This window comes from Lutra lutra, chromosome 16, assembly GCF_902655055.1.
Source record: "Lutra lutra chromosome 16, mLutLut1.2, whole genome shotgun sequence".
Taxonomy (NCBI): Eukaryota; Metazoa; Chordata; class Mammalia; order Carnivora; family Mustelidae; genus Lutra; species Lutra lutra.
Window position 1 is genome coordinate 25,327,605 of NC_062293.1, and position 18,328 is coordinate 25,345,932.

General features: G+C 42.5%; 1 protein-coding gene across 2 annotated transcripts in view; it reads left to right on the forward strand.

Annotated features, from left to right (window-relative positions):
* The first annotated feature begins 53 nt into the window (after positions 1–53).
* The window catches only part of KAT7 (lysine acetyltransferase 7), a 33,637-nt gene continuing 15,362 nt past the window's right edge, over positions 54–18,328 (forward strand). Inside the window, exons 1-7 of one of the 2 annotated variants that reach the window (XM_047709302.1) lie at positions 54–237; positions 2,667–2,814; positions 5,575–5,751; positions 8,127–8,366; positions 12,729–12,811; positions 16,100–16,186; positions 17,625–17,723. In XM_047709302.1, coding sequence (XP_047565258.1) covers positions 223–237; positions 2,667–2,814; positions 5,575–5,751; positions 8,127–8,366; positions 12,729–12,811; positions 16,100–16,186; positions 17,625–17,723 — 849 coding nt within the window. In that variant the 5' untranslated portion in view covers positions 54–222. The remainder of the gene's footprint in view (positions 238–2,666; positions 2,815–5,574; positions 5,752–8,126; positions 8,367–12,728; positions 12,812–16,099; positions 16,187–17,624; positions 17,724–18,328) is intronic. The other variant, XM_047709303.1, reaches the window with a different exon arrangement.

Here is an 18,328-nt window from a genome sequence, read left to right on the forward strand (position 1 = left end):
AACGTCAGGTGACGCGAACCCCAGCCGGAAGTGAAGGAAAAAGCGCCTCAGCCCGCGGCGCCTGCGCAGAAGGGTCTAGACGCTGTGAAGCAGGAGGCACTTGGGATCGTCCGCAGGATTGGGACTGCTACAGAGGCCGCCACGGAGCCCGCCGGAGCCACCGTTCCTACTGCTGCTGCTGCCGCTGCCCGAGTCGGAACTGTCGGGCCGCAGCCGCCGGCAATGCCGCGAAGGAAGGTGAGAGGAACGGGACAGAAGGGATGGCGGGTGTCTAAGGACAGTCGATTGAGCAACGTGACGCAGTTGGCCACGCCTCACAGTGGTTGGGTTCCAACTTCCCGCTCCCGCGAACCTAGCTCAGCAGCCTTCTCTTCTGTCCATACCCAACAGAAAAATGTGGGCCCAATCCTGGCCTCGGCCTATGCTTGTAACTATTCCCGCCCTCTGCTTGCCTGGCTCGGAGGCGTTCTTCTCGTTAATTGGTCGCTGGAACGCCTAGAATCGTATTGATTGGCTGGTGGCACCGCCCATTTGGGTCCAACGGTCACCTCCCCGCGTGCGGGGGCGGTGTCGGGGCCGGGCCCTATGGCTCTGCGACTGGCTGTGGAGAACGATCCCTCCCCTCTTGATTGGTTAGGCTTGGCAGTCTGTCCCGTGGGGGCGCGGTGTAGCAGTAGCGCCATTGGGTGGCACGAATCCCCGCCCTTCCGGCCGGTGATGCTGATAGGTGCATAGGCGGGGTTTTGGAGCATCCTTCCTTTCCAGGCGGGGGGCACAACAAAGCAGAGGACTGGGTGGTTGGGAACCAGCGCCCACTCCCTAGGGATCCCACTCAGGCCTGTTGCATCTAAGCTGTAATTTTTCCTTATTTGCCCAATTGGACAGCGGACAGGAAATGCGTTCCAAAAAGCTAAAACTTTCCAGAGTTAGGTAGGATTTGTAAGGTCACCTAGGGACACCCCCATTCCTTTTCTTTGCAGCTGAACAAACAGAGACGTAATGGAGTGCCCCAAGCCATTCCCATTAGGCAATAATGGAGCCAGGACTACAGAGCAAATCTAATTCAATTCAACACATGTTTATTAACTACTCGCTACCGTGCTAGTTGCTGGAGGTTCACGAATTAATTAGACATGATCCCTGGCTTGAGATCACAGTCAGATGGGGAAAACAGACATATAAATAACTAGAAGGAGCTAGTAAATTCTCTACTCAGGGGTATATGCTAAGTATTGTGGGAGGGAAGTGGAGGGAGCAGTTAAGTCTGCTGTGGAGTAAGATGGGAAGTAGATGGTGAAAGCTAGAGAGGAGAGCTGAATTCCAGAGTCAGACCAGGAGGGAATGGTCAGAGACTTGAGTATCTGGGTAATGGACTAGACGACCTTTAAGACTCACTCTTATCCTGTGGAATTTCTGTGACTCTGGAGCCTCCGCTCATTTCTGGGCAGATTATGCTTGAAATATTTGGAAAGCTGCGTGGTATTCTTGCTCATTTCTGCAGAAATCTTTCTTTTCACAGAGGTTTTCAAACATTTGTACCTTTTGTTTTCTCCTAAAATGGCCTATACTCATAGGCAGTATTTATGTTAAGGCTCACCAAATGCTGGAATAGTATTGGTGCCTTGGAATAGGTCCATAGTCCCTTTTCTGCAGTTCCCAAATACAAAGAGCTTTTGAAAATGTGTTTTTAGTAACTTACTTGGTTGGCAAAACCTGTCTTAAACTATCCTGAGCCTACTTATAGTTTCTGTGTGTCTCATTGGGTGATTGTTTATATATTCTGCTGTAGAAATATTAATGTGTTTGTTGATGGGTGTTTCTTGCGGGGTATATGCAAAATGTTCCCTCTCCAAAAAGTTACGAATTTCAGACACAACTGGCCCTAAGGGTTTTGAATAAAAAAACCCAGGGGGCTTCTAGCTTGAAGTTTTGTAGGGTTTTCTAAGCAAATACTCTTCCCCTTTCTGGCTTAGGGAAGGGTATAGTGTTAATGTTCAGTCATTAAAAGTTGTCTGTATGACTAATCATGCTTCAGGAAGCTAATAATTGACAAATAGTTATTAATTGAAGAGATGATAAAAATCTCTGTTTTTGAATATCTACAAGTCTTCATGTGCAAGCTACTTTTTTTTTTTAAAGCACTTTTGGTACATGTGGAGAAACTTCATAGGTAGATAACATAAGAAAGAAGAATTTTAGTCTTTTTCTTTAAGTTCTCTTGGGATCAGAGTTGTGGATCATGATATTTTGAAATAGTATACGGTTTAAAAAAACATGATGGCCTTTCGTGGAAACTTTGAACAAAAGCTACTCTAAAGTTAAAAGGAGACTAGCACTGATATTTTTCCTACCACCATGGACTTTAAGTGCCTAGTACTGTCGGCCAGACCATTTTGAATTGATACTTTCATTTCCAGTTTGTAGTGCTGACCGATAAATGGACTTGTGTCAGAATTAGTTAATGAAGTAAGAATGCTCTCTTTCATTCATTTAAGAAAAGTGCATTATTTGTAGGTTGTTCCGTTTAAATGCCTTAAGTAAAGGGAATTTGGCGATGGAATCCTTCCTTCGTGTTTTCGGGATCATGGTTCATTTTATTTCCAGTGTTAACACAAACCCACAGAAAAAATGCTTCTGTGCTAATGTCTGGATCTATGGTGTTACAGAGGAATGCAGGCAGTAGTTCAGATGGAACCGAAGATTCCGATTTTTCTACAGATCTCGAGCACACAGACAGTTCAGAGAGTGATGGCACATCCCGGCGATCTGCCCGAGTTACTCGCTCTTCAGCCCGGCTGAGCCAGAGTTCCCAAGGTATAAGAATTCATTCTTCCTGACCATACCTCGCAGCCTGCTCACTGGTCATCGTATTATTGTGTTAATATGGAAACTGGTCCCTTGGCTTGGTGTAGGTGACAGAATCTGGTAAAATGCAGAGTGAATGACTGCAGAAATATCAGGTCTTTAAAAAATGGTTCTGTTGGGGGTGTTGTCTAATCTGTAGACCCAAAGGAACTATGTCTGATGTAATGGCTGTGTGACACATGGATGTCTTAAGTCGCTTCACTTTTTTTTGGACTACAGCTTTTCCATCAATAAAATGGGAATGCCATCTCTTCACTTCCTGTTGGAATGGTTTAGACTTAGGGCCTTAGAATAGTCTCTTGAACTTGTTTTTGGAGGAGGTTCAGTACTTCTCAATACTTCCAAAACTTATATTTAATTCTGTAATGTAGTCAGACGCAATTATTAGATATAAATAGTTACACCCAACTGTCAGTTGTTAAATACCTAGAATTTCACTTTGGTTGTACAGAATGGAGAATCTCTGCGTTGGAAGGTAGTTTGAAGGCTCTCTTGTGCAATTGAGTTGTCTCGGCTTAGATTTGGAGGGTACCCCTGAATCCCTCTTGGTTCTGCTCTGGGATTCCCCGGGGAGGACAGAAGGTTGCAGTTAATGCACAAAGCTGGTGATAACAGATTAGGGGGGTGGGGGGGGGACTGTAATAAGCTTGAGCACTTAAATAATGCCCGTTTGGTCACTAATTTGGTCGCTTCATGAGCACATTGCAAAATGAGAGAAAAACCAGTTTTTCAAGCAAGAAAATGGGAACATTCTCCACAGCTGTTCTTGATTTTATTTTTGAATTTAACGTTTCAGTTGAAGTCATGCTGTTGTCTCTTGAGTCTCAGTTTGTGTTTATTTTTTGAGCACAGTGGGAATAGCGATAAATGACTGCTGTAATTCAGATACTATGCTGTATACTGGAATGCCGTGATAGAAAAATCAGAGTTCCTGCCCGTAAGGTGCTCACAGTTCAGTGCCAGATACAGATATGTCAGTTGATCATGGTCATGCATTGTGGTAAGGGCTCTGAGAGGTTGGCATAGCCTATTTTGGAAGCTCAGAGATGGGGCCGGTAATTTGGGACAGGTCTCCAAGGTGGATCCTAAAGGATCTAATAGGACTTCACAAGTTGAAAGATGGGAAAATGTTATTCTAGGCAGAGGGAACAGTATATGCAAAGGAAGGGTTATAATATTCTTACGGAGTGTAATTGGTCATTGCCCCGGACACCTAAAAGTTGTAAATATTCAAAACAGCTAGGAAATACCTGGGCCCTGGGTCTCTTCCTAGTTGTTATACGTCATAACTGGGGACTTGTACAACTCCCAGGGGCATCGTTCACAATGTAGTCTATGTAAGGTGGCCTTCTCAAAAGCAAAATGTAGGCTCTATTATGAATTGCCCCTTCTCGAGGTATGCAAGCTGATAGCCTAGCTGTGTGTTGACTTCTTTTACTGAAAAGCTTGAGAATTTTAGTTTTGTTCTTAGGAGAACCTGTGAGATTTACATATCACCTTAAAGATCTTTTGTCATCTAAAATATGGTTTAATCTCAGCTTTGAATCTTTCTCTAGTTTTTTTTTTAAAGATTTTATTTTTTTATCTGACAGAGAGAGACACAGCGAGAGAGGGAACACAAGCAGTGGGAGTGGCAGAGTGAGAAGCAGGCTCTCCACTGAGCAGGGAGCCTGACGCGGTGCTCGATCTCAGTACACTGGGATCATGACGTGAGCTGAAGGCAGACATTTAACAACTGAGCCACCCAGGCACCCCTCTCTAGTTCGTTTTTTTTTTTTTTTTGTAGTTCTTTTTAAAGTGTCATCAAATTAGAGATGTAATGAGGCTGCCAGGTGCTTCAGAATAGGTTTTGGTATCTAAAAAAATTCCAAAACTGTGTTCTTGGCCTCACTTTTCGTAAATCTGTTATGACTTTGCTTCAGAGTATCAGCATAATCAGGAAGAACACAAGAGATCCCTAAAGAAAGGAAATATTTGTATATTGTTACACCTTTAGTAGTAAAATACGTGTTTTTTGGTGGGTTGGACTAAAGGAAGAAAGAGAGGATGCAGCTAATATTCAGAAAGCACTAGACTAGGTACCAGGGATCATATTCAATGAAATTTATATGAAGTATCTCACTTCTTACGGTAAACATGAGGAATGTGCAGCTAGTGTTTTTTGTTGTTTTTTTTTTTAAAGATTTTTTATTTATTTTATTTGACACACAGAGATCACAAGTAGGCAGAGAGGCAGGCAGAGAGAGAGGGAGGAGGAAGCAGGCTCCCTGCTGAGCAGAGAGCCCGATGCGGGGCTCCATCCCAGAACCCTGGGATCATGACCTGAGCCGAAGGCAGAGGCTTTAACCCACTGAGCCACCCAGGCGCCCTGCAGCTAGTGTTTTACCTTCTTTATAGATCAGGGAAAAGACTTGAAGAGGTGAACTTGCCCAAGATGCTCTAGCTAGGTGGTATGGTGGAGTGGCATGGAATGGGAGTCAGTCTTGATTCCAGAACCTAAACTGTTAATTCTATACTGTATTGCACCTCTATATCTGATCTAGGTTCTTTAGCTTATATTTTATTTAATAGAATAGGTATGTTAACTATTTGTTAGATTTTGTGAAGTATGAAGAGGAGGGCATGCATGCTAATAGATCATACGGATAAGAAATAAAACAAATTTCCTTCTTTTCTCTTTAAATGATTATCTTTAATATTGGGGATCAGATTCCAGTCCTGTTCGAAATTTGCAGTCTTTTGGCACTGAGGAGCCTGCTTATTCTACCAGAAGAGTGACCCGTAGTCAGCAGCAGCCTACCCCGGTGACTCCGAAAAAATACCCCCTTCGGCAGACTCGCTCGTCTGGCTCAGAAACTGAGCAAGTGGTTGACTTTTCAGATAGAGGTGAGTGAATATAGGATCATTTGGTCAATTACAGAGAGGATCTCATCAATTCCCTCTTAAAGAAGGCTTGAGGCCACTGCAGATAGATGCCCAAGACTGACAATATTCAGCTAGGTAAATGCTGTTTGCCTGATTCCTTTCTTGAATGTGTCGCTGAGGACAGATCTGTACTAGAGTACTCTTAAAGTCTAGAGTAACAAGTATATTAGATGAAACCCATAATAGGCAAAAGGGACTGGAGACCTTTTACCCATAGATGAAGAAAGCTTGCACCAGATTTTCCTATAGTCATGCTTGTCAGTCCACTTACCTCTGAATTTCTGAGGAGGAGTGACCTTGGAAATGGGGGTTGTGAGCTGTTGAGATTGTGATTCACCAGCCCAGATCAGATGCCTTAGAGCACGGGTTACAGACCTGGGCACCCAGCCTGCCAACATGCTCTGTTGGTTTGCTTGCACAGTGTTTACTTTTTTAATTTTTATTTTTAAAAATTCATTTATTTATTTTATAGAGAGTGGGGAAGCAGAGGGGGAGGGAGAGCAACAAGAGGACTCGCCAGGCTTGATCTCAGGATTCCTGAGATCACAACCTGAGTTGAAACTAAGAGACACTTAACTGACTGTGCCACTCAGGTGCCCCAGTGTTTACATGTTTAAAAGTTTGTTGCCAGCATTTGGAAATACAGAATTTCATAAAAAACGAAGAAAACCTAGGTTACTAGTTTCTTTTAAAAACTGGAAAGCTCTGGGATGCCTGGGTGGCTCAGTAGGTTAAAGCCTCTGCCTTCAGCTCAGGTCATGATCCCAGGGTCCTGGGATCAAGCCCCACATTGGGCTCTCCGCTCAGCAGGGAAGCCTGTTTCCTCCTGTCTCTATGCCTACTTGTTATCTCTGTCAAATAAATAAATAAAATCTTTAAAAAAAAAAAAAAACCTAGAAAGCTCTGAGAACATGAGGTGGTCATTCACTCACAGTATTGACTGAATTGGAAGAGTAGTTGTTTTCTTCTTCTTCCTTTTTTTTTTTTTTAAGATTTTATTTATTTATTTGACAGAGAGACACACAGCGAGAGAGGGAACACAAGCGAGGGGAGTGGGAGAGAGAGAAGCAGGCTTCCCACTAAGCAGGGAGCCTGATCTGGGACTCGATCTCAGGACCCTGGGATCATGACTTAAGCCAAAGGCAGACGCTTAATGACTGAGCCACCCAGGTGCCCCAGTAGTTGTCTTCTTGAGGTGGACAGTCAGCTCTCGATTTGGCCTTGCTCAGCCCTTGTAGGCATTTGGCATACAACCCATGATTTATAATCTGAATTGTTAGATTACTAACAGGTTAGCTTGGGAGTCAAGTTCATTCACACACTCACACCTAATATGTCATCCAGAAGGACACCCATTTTTATTAATCTTCCATCCTGTGTGTTTCTTGGAAGGAAAGTTAGATGGTCATTTTATTTTAAAGATTTTATTCATTTATTTGAGAGGGGGAGGGAGAGACCACACAAGTGGGAGTGAGGGGCAGAGGGAGAGGGGGAAGCGGACTTGCCCTTAAGCAGGGAACCTGAAGCGGGGCTCAACCCCAGGCCCAGGATCATGACCTGAGCCAAAGGCAGACACTTAACCAACTGAGCCACCCAGGCACCCCATTGATGGTTATTTTATTTTATTCTATTATTGTTATTTTTTTAAAGATTTTATTTATTTATTTGACAGAGATCACAAGTTGGCAGAGAGACAGGCAGAGAGAGAGAGGAAGGGAAGCAGGCTCCCAGCCAAGCAGAGAGCCCGATGCGGGCTCAGGATCCCAGGAACGAGGGATCATGACCTGAGCCAAAGGCAGAGGCTTTAACCCACTGAGCCACCCAGGCACCCCTGGATGGTCATTTTATTTATTTATTTATTTTTAAAAGATTTTTATTTATTTATTTGACAGAGATCACAAGCAGACAGAGAGGCAGGCAGAGAGAGAAGGAGGGGAAGCAGGCTCCCCGCTGAGCAGAGAGCCCCATGTGGGGCTCAATCCTAGGACCCTGGGATCGTGACTTGAACAGAAGGCAGAGGCTTTAACCCACTGAGCCACCCAGGCACCCCTCTTCTGTCCACTTTTGATTACCCATGATGGGGGGCTTATGAGAAACACAGATAAGTGAGATGTACTAGGATAAATCCCAAACTGAATTTTACTCAGAATGTAAAGTCGCACAAAGGAATGATGTTAGTTTCTTTTCATTTTCCTTGTAGCTTTACAGCAGATAAGTGGCTAAAAGTCACTGGTTAAATGATAGAGGATCTGGGAAGCCCATAAACTCTTCCAAATAGTAAACCTCTAAATAAAAGAACCTCACTTATGAGCTTCTACCAATTGCTTTTGCTTTAGAAACTAAAAATACAGCTGATCATGATGAGTCTCCACCTCGAACTCCAACTGGAAATGCGCCTTCTTCTGAGTCTGATATAGACATCTCCAGCCCCAACGTGTCTCACGATGAGAGCATTGCCAAGGACATGTCCCTGAAGGACTCAGGCAGCGATCTCTCTCATCGCCCCAAGCGCCGTCGCTTCCACGAAAGCTACAATTTTAATATGAAGTGTCCTACTCCAGGCTGTAACTCTCTAGGTGAGTGTGACCGGCTTCATAACACCTGTGTTCTGTGGTTCTCGCCCTCTGGAATTAGGATCATGAGGAGATGTTCTGTGTTCTCCTGTGATCTAGTTTCTTGGGTTCTTCCGTGGCGCTGAGAGCATCACTGAGTTGCCCACTCAAGTAGAAAGTATTTTTGCTCCTTGGTTGCAAGGACAAGAAGCGCGACGCACCGATCAGTTTCCTGCGAGTTTCTCCCTGTGAAAAGATTCCTCCTTTTTCCTGCAGATACAAAACAGAAGACCGGTTGTCTCCAAATGAATTGTCTCCAAATGGCTCATTGTGTGGTGCACAGTTCGTGCTTCATGAGGAGTGTAACTAATGCAGAGTACTGCTTGTGTGGCTAGAGCTGCTAAGAAAATGAGAAAAACAGAGTTCTTATTGCGTGGCCGTGAACGTAAAAGGGCGCAGATGAGATGCTGGACTTTTGTGACTTCAGTGGTTTTAGGCTTTGTTTACTTGATAAGTATAAACCGGACAAGTATCTCTTCTCAGATAGAAGAATATCTCAGTGTTTTCTTACGACCTTTACCTCTTACTGGCAGATTCTTATAATGGTTTAAACCAATGGTCCTTAAGACGAGCTTCTGTGCAGACGTTGGGATTAAGCCTTTGTTTAGAGCTGGAAGGCGCTGATGGAGATTACAGACTTTTCTCCACTGGGTCTACCTCTCAAATTTGTGAACTTTTCAGCGGGGCTGTCAGGTTCCAAAAAAAAGGTAGAACAGAGTAAGCTGTTGCTTTACAGGCCACAGTATGTTTTCCCTAGCATTTAATGAATTTGTATCTTTTCCTGGTCTTAGCACCAATATCTCTGATAATCTCAACTCCTCAGAATGCCTAGAGCATAAGTTCCCCTGAATATCACACCAGTCATCACTCAAAGAAGCTGATCATTTTAGGCCTAAATGAGTTTCCTTGGGTAAATGATGGAAAAACTAAGCATGGACATCATCATGTAAACACTGGTATTTAAGTGCTAGCTAATGCTTCAAGAGGGTGAGGGGATCTACTCGCCAGATGGCAAAGAGATTCAGGCCCTACTTGTCACTCTCCCTGCTTCCCTAAATTGTCACTTTCATGTGCTCTGTTTGCCACATGCCAGACACTGTTTTAGGTTCTGGGGGTGTAGCTGGGAACATGTCCAAGTTTCTACCCTCTGGAGCTTATAGTCTTAACTGGGGAAGGCAAACCAGGTGGATACATAATAAGTCAACTAGAGATATTTCCTTGAAGGAAAATTAGGGAGTGCTGAGAGAGAAAGGTATTGTGCATATATACAACCACACACACACACTCATTCACTCACACAGCCAAGTGCTAAGGCTGTGGGGCAAGATAATGTTTAAGCAGTTTGAGACACACTTAGGGGCCAGTATGCCTAGGGCAGAGCAACCAGAATGGGCACAAGGAGACGAGGTCAGAGTCAGGCCTAACTGTATGTTATTTATGCTCAGTACTTAACCCCCCTTAGTGGGGTAGATGAGAGGATAAATGTAAATCTGTTGCATCAGAGGAGAGTTTACTTTGACTTTTGGTGTTAATGTACTGGCAAAGTTTGAAAAGTATGAACCTGAGCTTCCAAAATTATTTTTGATAAGGGGGTGCCTGGCTGGCTCAGTGGAGCCCGTGACTCTTCATCTTGGCATTGTGAGTTCGAGTCCCATGTTGGACATAGAGATTAGTTAAAAAAAAATTACTGAAATTATTTTTGATCCTGTCCTACTCTTTAAGTTCAGCAAAATAACATCATTAATTTTTTAAAATAATTTTGGTATGAAAGTAGTCTGTGCTCGTGAAAACTTAAAACCCTGCAAGAGCCTTGAAATGCATAAAGTTTTCCTTCACTCATAACCCTGGATATAAAACTATTCTTGGTAGCTTTTTTTTTTTTTTAAGATTTTATTTTTTTGACAGAGCGAGAGGGATCACAAGTAGGCAGAGAGGCAGGCAGAGAGATAGAGGGGGAAGCAAGGCTCCCTGCTGAGCAGAGAACCCAATTTGGGGCTTGATCTCAGGACCCTGAGATCATGACCTGAGCCAAAGGCAGAGGCTTAACCCACTGAGCCACCCAGGCTCCCCTCTTGTAGCTTTTTATGAATGCTTTCAGTAAGTTTGTGTGTACATGCGCGCACATACACGTGTATATATACATAAATTTCTATTTTGTTATCCACAAAAGGGAAAGTATGATGGTTTGGCATCTTGGATATTTTACCTTTCTCAGAGTTTCATCTGTTTAAAGAACACAGAGAGGGGCGCCTGGGTGGCTTAGTGGGTTAAAGCCTCTGCCTTCGGCTCAGGTCATGATCCCAGGGTTCTGGGATCGAGCCCCGCATTGGGCTCTCTGCTCCTCGGGGAGCCTGCTTCCTCCTCTCTCTCTGCCTGCCTCTCTGCTTACTTGTGATCTCTGTCTGTCAAATAAATAAATAAAATCTTAAAAAAATAATAATAAAGAATACAGAGAATTCTATTATATTGATAGTTTATATAAATTTTTTACATTGTCCCTTATGGATTGATCTTGAGATTATTTCTCATTTTATTTATTTTGAATAATACTGTAGTGGATAGCCTTGTATGTGTGTATTTTGGTATCTTCCTAAGAAAACCTGTAGGAATAAATTTGTAGCAGTAGAACTGCTAGATCAATAGACTAGTTATCCTTTTTAACACTTTTGATATAGACACATTAGATCGGTTTCAGTTTATATATTCCAGAATAAGACATGACTTGAATAATTTACCCAGAAGTTATAGGTGCATAATATCTTAGAAAGAAATACTTATAGAAGTATTTTTTTAAAGAAATATTTATAGAAAGAAGGCTTTCTGTAGTATCGATGCTTTACGTTTTATACATGGTGTTTGATCACTGAGGGTAGTTTTTTGTGTGCAAGATAAATTGAATGGATCTCTAAAATCATATTTTTTTATAATACAGTCCTGGAGAAATGGCAGCCTGCATATCATATGTTAATTCCTCTCTCCTCCAGTACTTGGATTAATTTCATCTTGTAAAGCTTACTCCATAAATCATGTATGATTTTTTAAATGCCAATGTCTCCATTACCCAAAGGTTTTTTAAACCTCTTGGTTAAAGAGATGTGTAAAAAGGAAGTGACATTCAGTTCCCTGTGTGTTTCCCAAAGCCACATGAAAAATAGAAAAGTGAAGAGATGACCCTTTAGATAAAATGAGCTTTCTGTATTGTTATTTACTAACATTGTCCCCTCATAAGAGTGCCTTGTGCTAACTTCCCATTTATTTATTACAGTGTTAGATTAGTTTCAGGTATACAGTAGTGATTCGGCATTTCATATATGAACCAGTGCTCATCAAGATAAGTGTACTCTTGATCCCCTTTATCTGTTTTACCCCTTTCTCCCCTCCCCGCTTTGGCACCCGCCAGTTTCCTATATATAAGAGTCGGGTTTTGTTTTTTCTTTGCTTTTTCCTTTGTTTTGTTTCTTACATTCCACATATGAGTGACATCATAGGATATTTGTCTTTCTCTGACTGACTTATTTCACTTAGCATACTACCCTCTAGGTCTATCCGTATCACAAATGGCAAGATCTCATTCTTTTTTGTGGCCAAGTAATATTCCACTCTGTGTGTGTGTGTGTGTGTGTGTGTGTGTGTATAGAACAACTTTTTCTTTATCCATTTGTCTATGAATAGACACCTGAGTTGCTTTTATATCGTGGCTATTGAAAATATTAACTGCCTATTTAAAAGTCTGATTACAGAAGAAGCCTGAATCTTTAAACAAAATCAGTCCCCCTCCAAGAAAATAAATATATTTAATCTGGTTCAGAATTATCAAAATATGCTTATTTGTAGATTAGAAGAGTCCATTTTCTTTATTTTCCATAAGTTTCTTTTGATTATGAGAACTCAGTTCAGATTGGATAGCATTGCATAATAGAAAAGAAGGAACACTTAGTATACATATAACTTGAAAATTTAGCATAGGAACGTTAAATTTCACTGAAAGGAAACGTTCATTTTTTTTATTCCTTTATTATAAATGTATGGCTTTATGACTTTTTTGGAATTTGAGAAATACATTATCAGAAGAACAGAAGGAACTACCGTTGATACTGAACATATACAAGTATGTTCAAAGATTGCCAGATCCATCCTGTGGAAGAAAAGAATTTATCGTGGGTGCAAGTTATGGCCCGTCACTTACCTTTGGTGGATTCAATCTGTGATCAGATATATATCGGATAAAAAAGATATAGCAAAATAACACGGTTGATGTACAGAAAACTATCGTTTGATGAGCTTAAATCTTTTATCTTGAGATTGAGTTTTTCCCTCTTTTAACAGGACATCTTACAGGAAAACACGAGAGACATTTCTCCATCTCAGGATGCCCGCTCTATCATAACCTCTCAGCTGATGAATGCAAGGTAATTGTAGTCATTACTTGACGTGTACTTACCCAGTGAGTGCTGCCATAAGGTTTGCCAGGCACTTGGCTAAACCCTGGGGATCCAGTGTGAACAAAATAGGCAAGGTCCTTTTTCTTATATTCTAGTGGACGAAACATAGTAAACATACAGTTTAAAAAAAAATAGTTAAATATAAAAGAATTCTAGGAGGTAATGAATGCTTTAAAGGGAATTAATAGGGAGATTATGTATGGAATATTTGGAGTATCATTTTCTAGTGCCTTGATACTTTGCTTTGAAAATTGACTTCAGGGGCACCTGGGTGGCTCAGTGGGTTAAGCCGCTGCCTTCGGCTCAGGTCATGATCTCAGGGTCCTGGGATCGAGTCCTGCATCGGGCTCTCTGCTCAGCAGGGAGCCTGCTTCCCTCTCTCTCTCTCTGCCTGCCTCTCTGTCTACTTGTGATCTCTCTCTCTGTCAAATAAATAAATAAAAAATATAAAAAAAAGAAAAAAGAAAAAAAAAAGAAAATTGACTTCAGCGACTGCCAGGCACCTTTTCCATTAGGAACTAATTTGCATAAATATGTGATCTCAATATTTATGATTTAGGTTCTCGTCTCATGAATCTGTGAAGACATTTTGCTCTTTAAAGTTTTTCAGAATTATTTTCCTTTTCCTCTTTCTCTGTTTCCGTGGAATATTTTTCCTTTTTGTTATTCTCAGTCATGCCTGCTCTTGGCTAATTCTTGTTTTAAATTCTTGAGGATTGTAGTCCTAAATAACCTTTGGGATTTGGGGTAATGGCTTTGGGAGAGCCCAGGATCCTCTTTTACATGTTCCTGTATGGGTTGCTGCTACCAAGAATGGAACTAATAATAGGGAAGCAAGAGTCTAAACGTTCTTAATTAAATGGATTGCGTGGGTAGTATTTGGATAGGTTATCCAAGCTCATTGGATCAAAGTATTAACTGTCGTTCTTGTGGCTGTTATTTTCTGACAATGCCAAGGTCACAGATTTATTCCTGCCTGAGCCGCTTTCATCCTATGAAAAATTAGAATCCCTAGCCAACATTAGTTCTTTCTGAGTCAGGAATTTGGTTTCTTATTCATAACTAGACCACACCATGGGACATTTCTTGATGTGTTTACTCTTTCAGCAAAGTAGCGTACTTTAAATGCCTATATGGATTTTAAGGTTAATGAAAATGTTCTTATTTTTCTTCATTCCAAATCTCTTGTGTAAGGAAGGTCATTTCTTCTGCTCTGTGTAAGAGGGAGTGGTAGGTCTTCCCATTATCTTGCCATTTGCCTGAGACCTGATCAAAACAGGAACAGCTCAGCCAACATCTGCATCAGACGCCGACAAGGCACTAGGTCTTTGTTTCTCTGAAATGAACCAAGATCTCTTTTGAGAGTTGTCCTCTGCCTCTTGTCTTTAAATATCATGATGGGATACTGTGGATGGTCTCACATAGAAGTCTTCCTGAAGTACAACTTGTAAATTGTTGGCTTGTGGCAATGTGAACAAGTTAAGCAATTTATTTTTAAAAAAGAGGAAGAAAAAATTCAGTTTGGGGAAGAAAATTCTGAAAAAAAAGGAAAGCATTTCCTGAGTCTTTCCTTTGTTATACTTTCTTCTTCACAAGAGCAGTGAGGCTCCATATAATCCATCTCTACTGCTGGAACCTGGTGGCTCCAGAGAATTTCTGAAAGATCTATATTTTATTAACATTTAGAATCCCAAATGGAAAAATTAGACTAATTCCTGCATTTACTGAAAGCTCTGTAATTTTTAATGTACTTGCATATATGTGATTACCCTTGAGTTTCCTGGTAAATGTTTGCAGTCAAGGATATTGCCATTTTCATTCCGTTACAGACTGCCATGACTACATACCGTGACAGGTATCTGAGGATTCTCTGAATGAGATAAAAAGACTGCGTTCAGTGAGCTAACTTTCTCATGGGGGGAGGCAAAGCACATACTGATGAATAAGTAGAGAAGAATTTCATGCAGTAATAAATGCTGTGAGAAACAACAACAAAAAAAGATACAGAGTGGCTGTTTTGGGGGTGATGGCTGTTTTGGGGGTGGTGATGGGTACAGCACTGCTTTTGCGCAGGTCGTTAAGGAAGACCTTCCAGAGGAGTTGGCGTTTGACCTGAGTCATGGCTGAGGGCAAAGAGACTGTTGTGTCTGGATCTAGAAGAAGAGATGTAGGTGGAAGGATGGACAGGCACAAAGGCTGTGAGGTAGAGATCAGCTGCTGGGTTGGAGGGGCCAGAAGTAGGCCAGTGTGACTGGCGCATAATGGGAAATGAGGAGGGAGGATCCAGATCCCAAAAAGACCTGTAGGCCTTGGCACGAGGAGTGTGTCTTTAATGTGATGACGGTGGGAAGCACTTGGAGGGCTTTTAGCAGAGGTGTAATATAATTTCCTAAATGCTTTTTAAAAATCACAACTGTTGTGTGTGGAGTGGACTGGTCGGAGGCAAGAGTTTGATTCAGGCCAACTAGTTGGAAGGGTGATCCAAAGCTCGGGCAGTGGCGGGGGGCCCGGACTAGCGCCACATCCACGGAGATAGTAGGAGCTGATCAGATTCAGGATGTATCTCGGAAGGGAGCGTCCTGATAGACTTGCTGATGGATGTCATGAGGAGAGAGAAAGAGAAGCAGCAAGGACGACCTTCAAGTTTTTGACTCGATGAGTTGTTTAGAAAGTGTTGCTGTCGACAGAGGGAATGTTTGGGAGTTGCAGATCTGTGGGAGAATACCAGTCATCGTGTTTTGGCCGTGCTGAGTTTTGGTGTGAAGCGGAACAGGCGGTTAGATGTGAGCCCTCACTTCCAGAAAGTGAAGCGGAAACTGTTGGAGAGCTGATGTGTTTTGCCTTAAGAACGCATGACTGCAGAGTTCAGTTTCCCCGGAGACTTGACCCCCCAGCTATCCACGCTTACCTGTGCACGTCTTCGCCCCGTTGTTGCACTTGCTCACGGTTTCTTGTTTCTTACCTATTGTGCGGCGGGAAGGGTCCAGGCTCCGAGTCCTCAGACTTCATTAAAATCTTCGCCTTGCCACCACGTAGCCCCGAGGATTGCGCTTCTCTGATCCTCAGTTAGTGGCCGAGAAAGCAGACGGTGAAGCCTGCCTTCCCCATCTTGGAGAGATGGTGATAATAAACGTGAAGACCCTTTGAAAGTAAAACCGCAGCGTGAATTCAGGGGATTTCCATGATATTCTTATTCTTTTACATAAACCTAGTCTTAGAAGCAGGTGGATTTATTGACATTGTTGATGGTTGCAGGTGAGAGCACAGAGCCGGGATAAGCAGATAGAAGAGAGAACGCTGTCCCACAGGCAAGATGACAACAGGCACGCAACCAGGCACCAGGTACGGGCCTCGCTCAAGCTCCGGCCGCTCGCAGCCTGGGGGCCAAGTCTTGGCTCTCCTCGGCCCAGGAGCGGGCGTTAGGTCTATCCAAGTCTCTTGTTCCCTGTGGTATTTCTGAGTAACTCGTCCTAACTCGCCTTCAGTTGTACACTCAGGAGCATATTTGCTTTCCAGATAGTAAAATTTCATGAAACGAGCACTTCTGCCTCATAAATGAAGAAATCATGGTGTTTATGAAAATAATGGTTATCGCACGCGATCCTGATTATTTCTGAGATGTCCATGGCTGCTCCGAGTCGCATCTCCTTTTTAATCTTTTGTTACTTTCAGACCCCCTCGCTGTGCTGGCATGATTCCAAGGTCGCCAGTGACTTGTGCTTATTAGCATTTGACACTCAGGGATGGTGTCGTTTTTCTTCTACTTCTCTCTTGCCTTGGATTCCAAGATGCTGCTTGGCCCTAATCTTTCTGCTTCTCTGAACATTCCTGCTTATTGGTGACGCTTAATTCCTTGTTCCTTCGTGACTGCCTTGGGTCTTCACTCTTGCCGTTTTTCTGCCTAACTCTGTGCCAGGAAGGGATTGTGTTTATCCTTCAAGGCCTTGAACACTTCTCAGCTGTTGTAGAAATTCTTCCCAGACCTCCTACCGTTGAGGTGGTTCTTCCATAGGTGTTCTGTTGTAATGTTCTCAGGATGCTGGTTTAGCCCTTGTCGCATCTTATATATGCGTAGCTCATCACGTGGTTGTCTGGTTTTGTGGTCAGATGATAGGTAGCTAGCAGAGGAAGCCTGGTGAGGAGGGAGAGGTTGGGATTTGGAGCGAAACAGATCTGGATTTGAATACTGTGATTCTGTGATACTAGCTGTGTGGTCTCGGGCAGGTCAGCTACCCTCCTTACACTTTATTTCCTTGTTCATAACAAGGAGTGAACAATAACTACGTAGTATGGTAGTCACCTGACAAATTCCCCTTCCCTGGGGCTTGCCAGGTAATAAGCATGCTGTAAGTTGTAGCTGCTCTTGTTTTCATGGTCTATCTGGGCTTCTAGTCTGACTCAGTTTAAAAGTCTTATTCATTCTTGTATCAGTGCTTGGAAAACAGTAAACATTCAAGAAATGCTTATTGAATTAACATACCTTTATTTTATTCCTGCCGCTTTGGTGGAGACATCCCTCCTTAATTTATGTTCTGTTTGGTTTAATACTAAAATAAGTACATTCCTGAAGCCATATTAACTGACTGTAACCATGGTGGTTTGTAACCAGTTTGGGATTTTAAAATCGCCATGGTACTCGGGGGTGGCTGTCACACACTGGGCATGTTTTCCTTCCCTGCCCGGGTTGTGGTTTGTCTTGTGTTGTTACTTTTCATCTTGAAACTGAATGACATAACGCATTTTCCAGCTAGCTTTTCAGTGTCCTCTTCTTGCCTTTCAGGCACCAACAGAGAGGCAGCTGCGATATAAGGAAAAGGTGGCTGAACTCAGGAAGAAAAGGAATTCTGGGCTGAGCAAAGAACAGAAAGAGAAATATATGGTGAGAAAAAGTTAAATAATTAAGACGAATTCTTGCATTCGCATTTGATTGCTTTTGGTTTCTAAGCCCTGCCTGTGAGAATACCCTGGAAGGGCCCACCTCTGGCCCTTACTTAGAGTTTGCCATAATCGCCCCCCACCCCCAGACTGGGTTGTTAAGAGTGGAAACAGGAGACTTTGAAAGACAAAATGCCATTAGAATTTAGATGAAAAAAAAAAAAAATTCAGTCCTGTACTTGTTTGTAAACCTAACTTTAGTTGTAAAGGGTTAAATTTAGCCACTCGAACAAATAGCAGGATGTTGGAGATGTCTGTGTAAGGGAAGGTATTCAAAGTAACTGATGGTCTGTATATTTTAATGGGAAAACAAAATTTCTGCATAGTATAAGGTATTGGGTGATATATTCTATAAGAAGATTTTTTGGGTAGTATTTTAACTTTTTTTCTAGTTTTAAAAGTAATGACTTTTGGGGCGCCTGGGTGGCTCAGTGGGTTAAGCCGCTGCCTTCAGCTCAGGTCATGATCTCAGGGTCCTGGGATCGAGTCCCGCATGGGGCTCTCTGCTCAGCAGGGAGCCTGCTTCCCTCTCTCTCTCTCTCTGCCTGC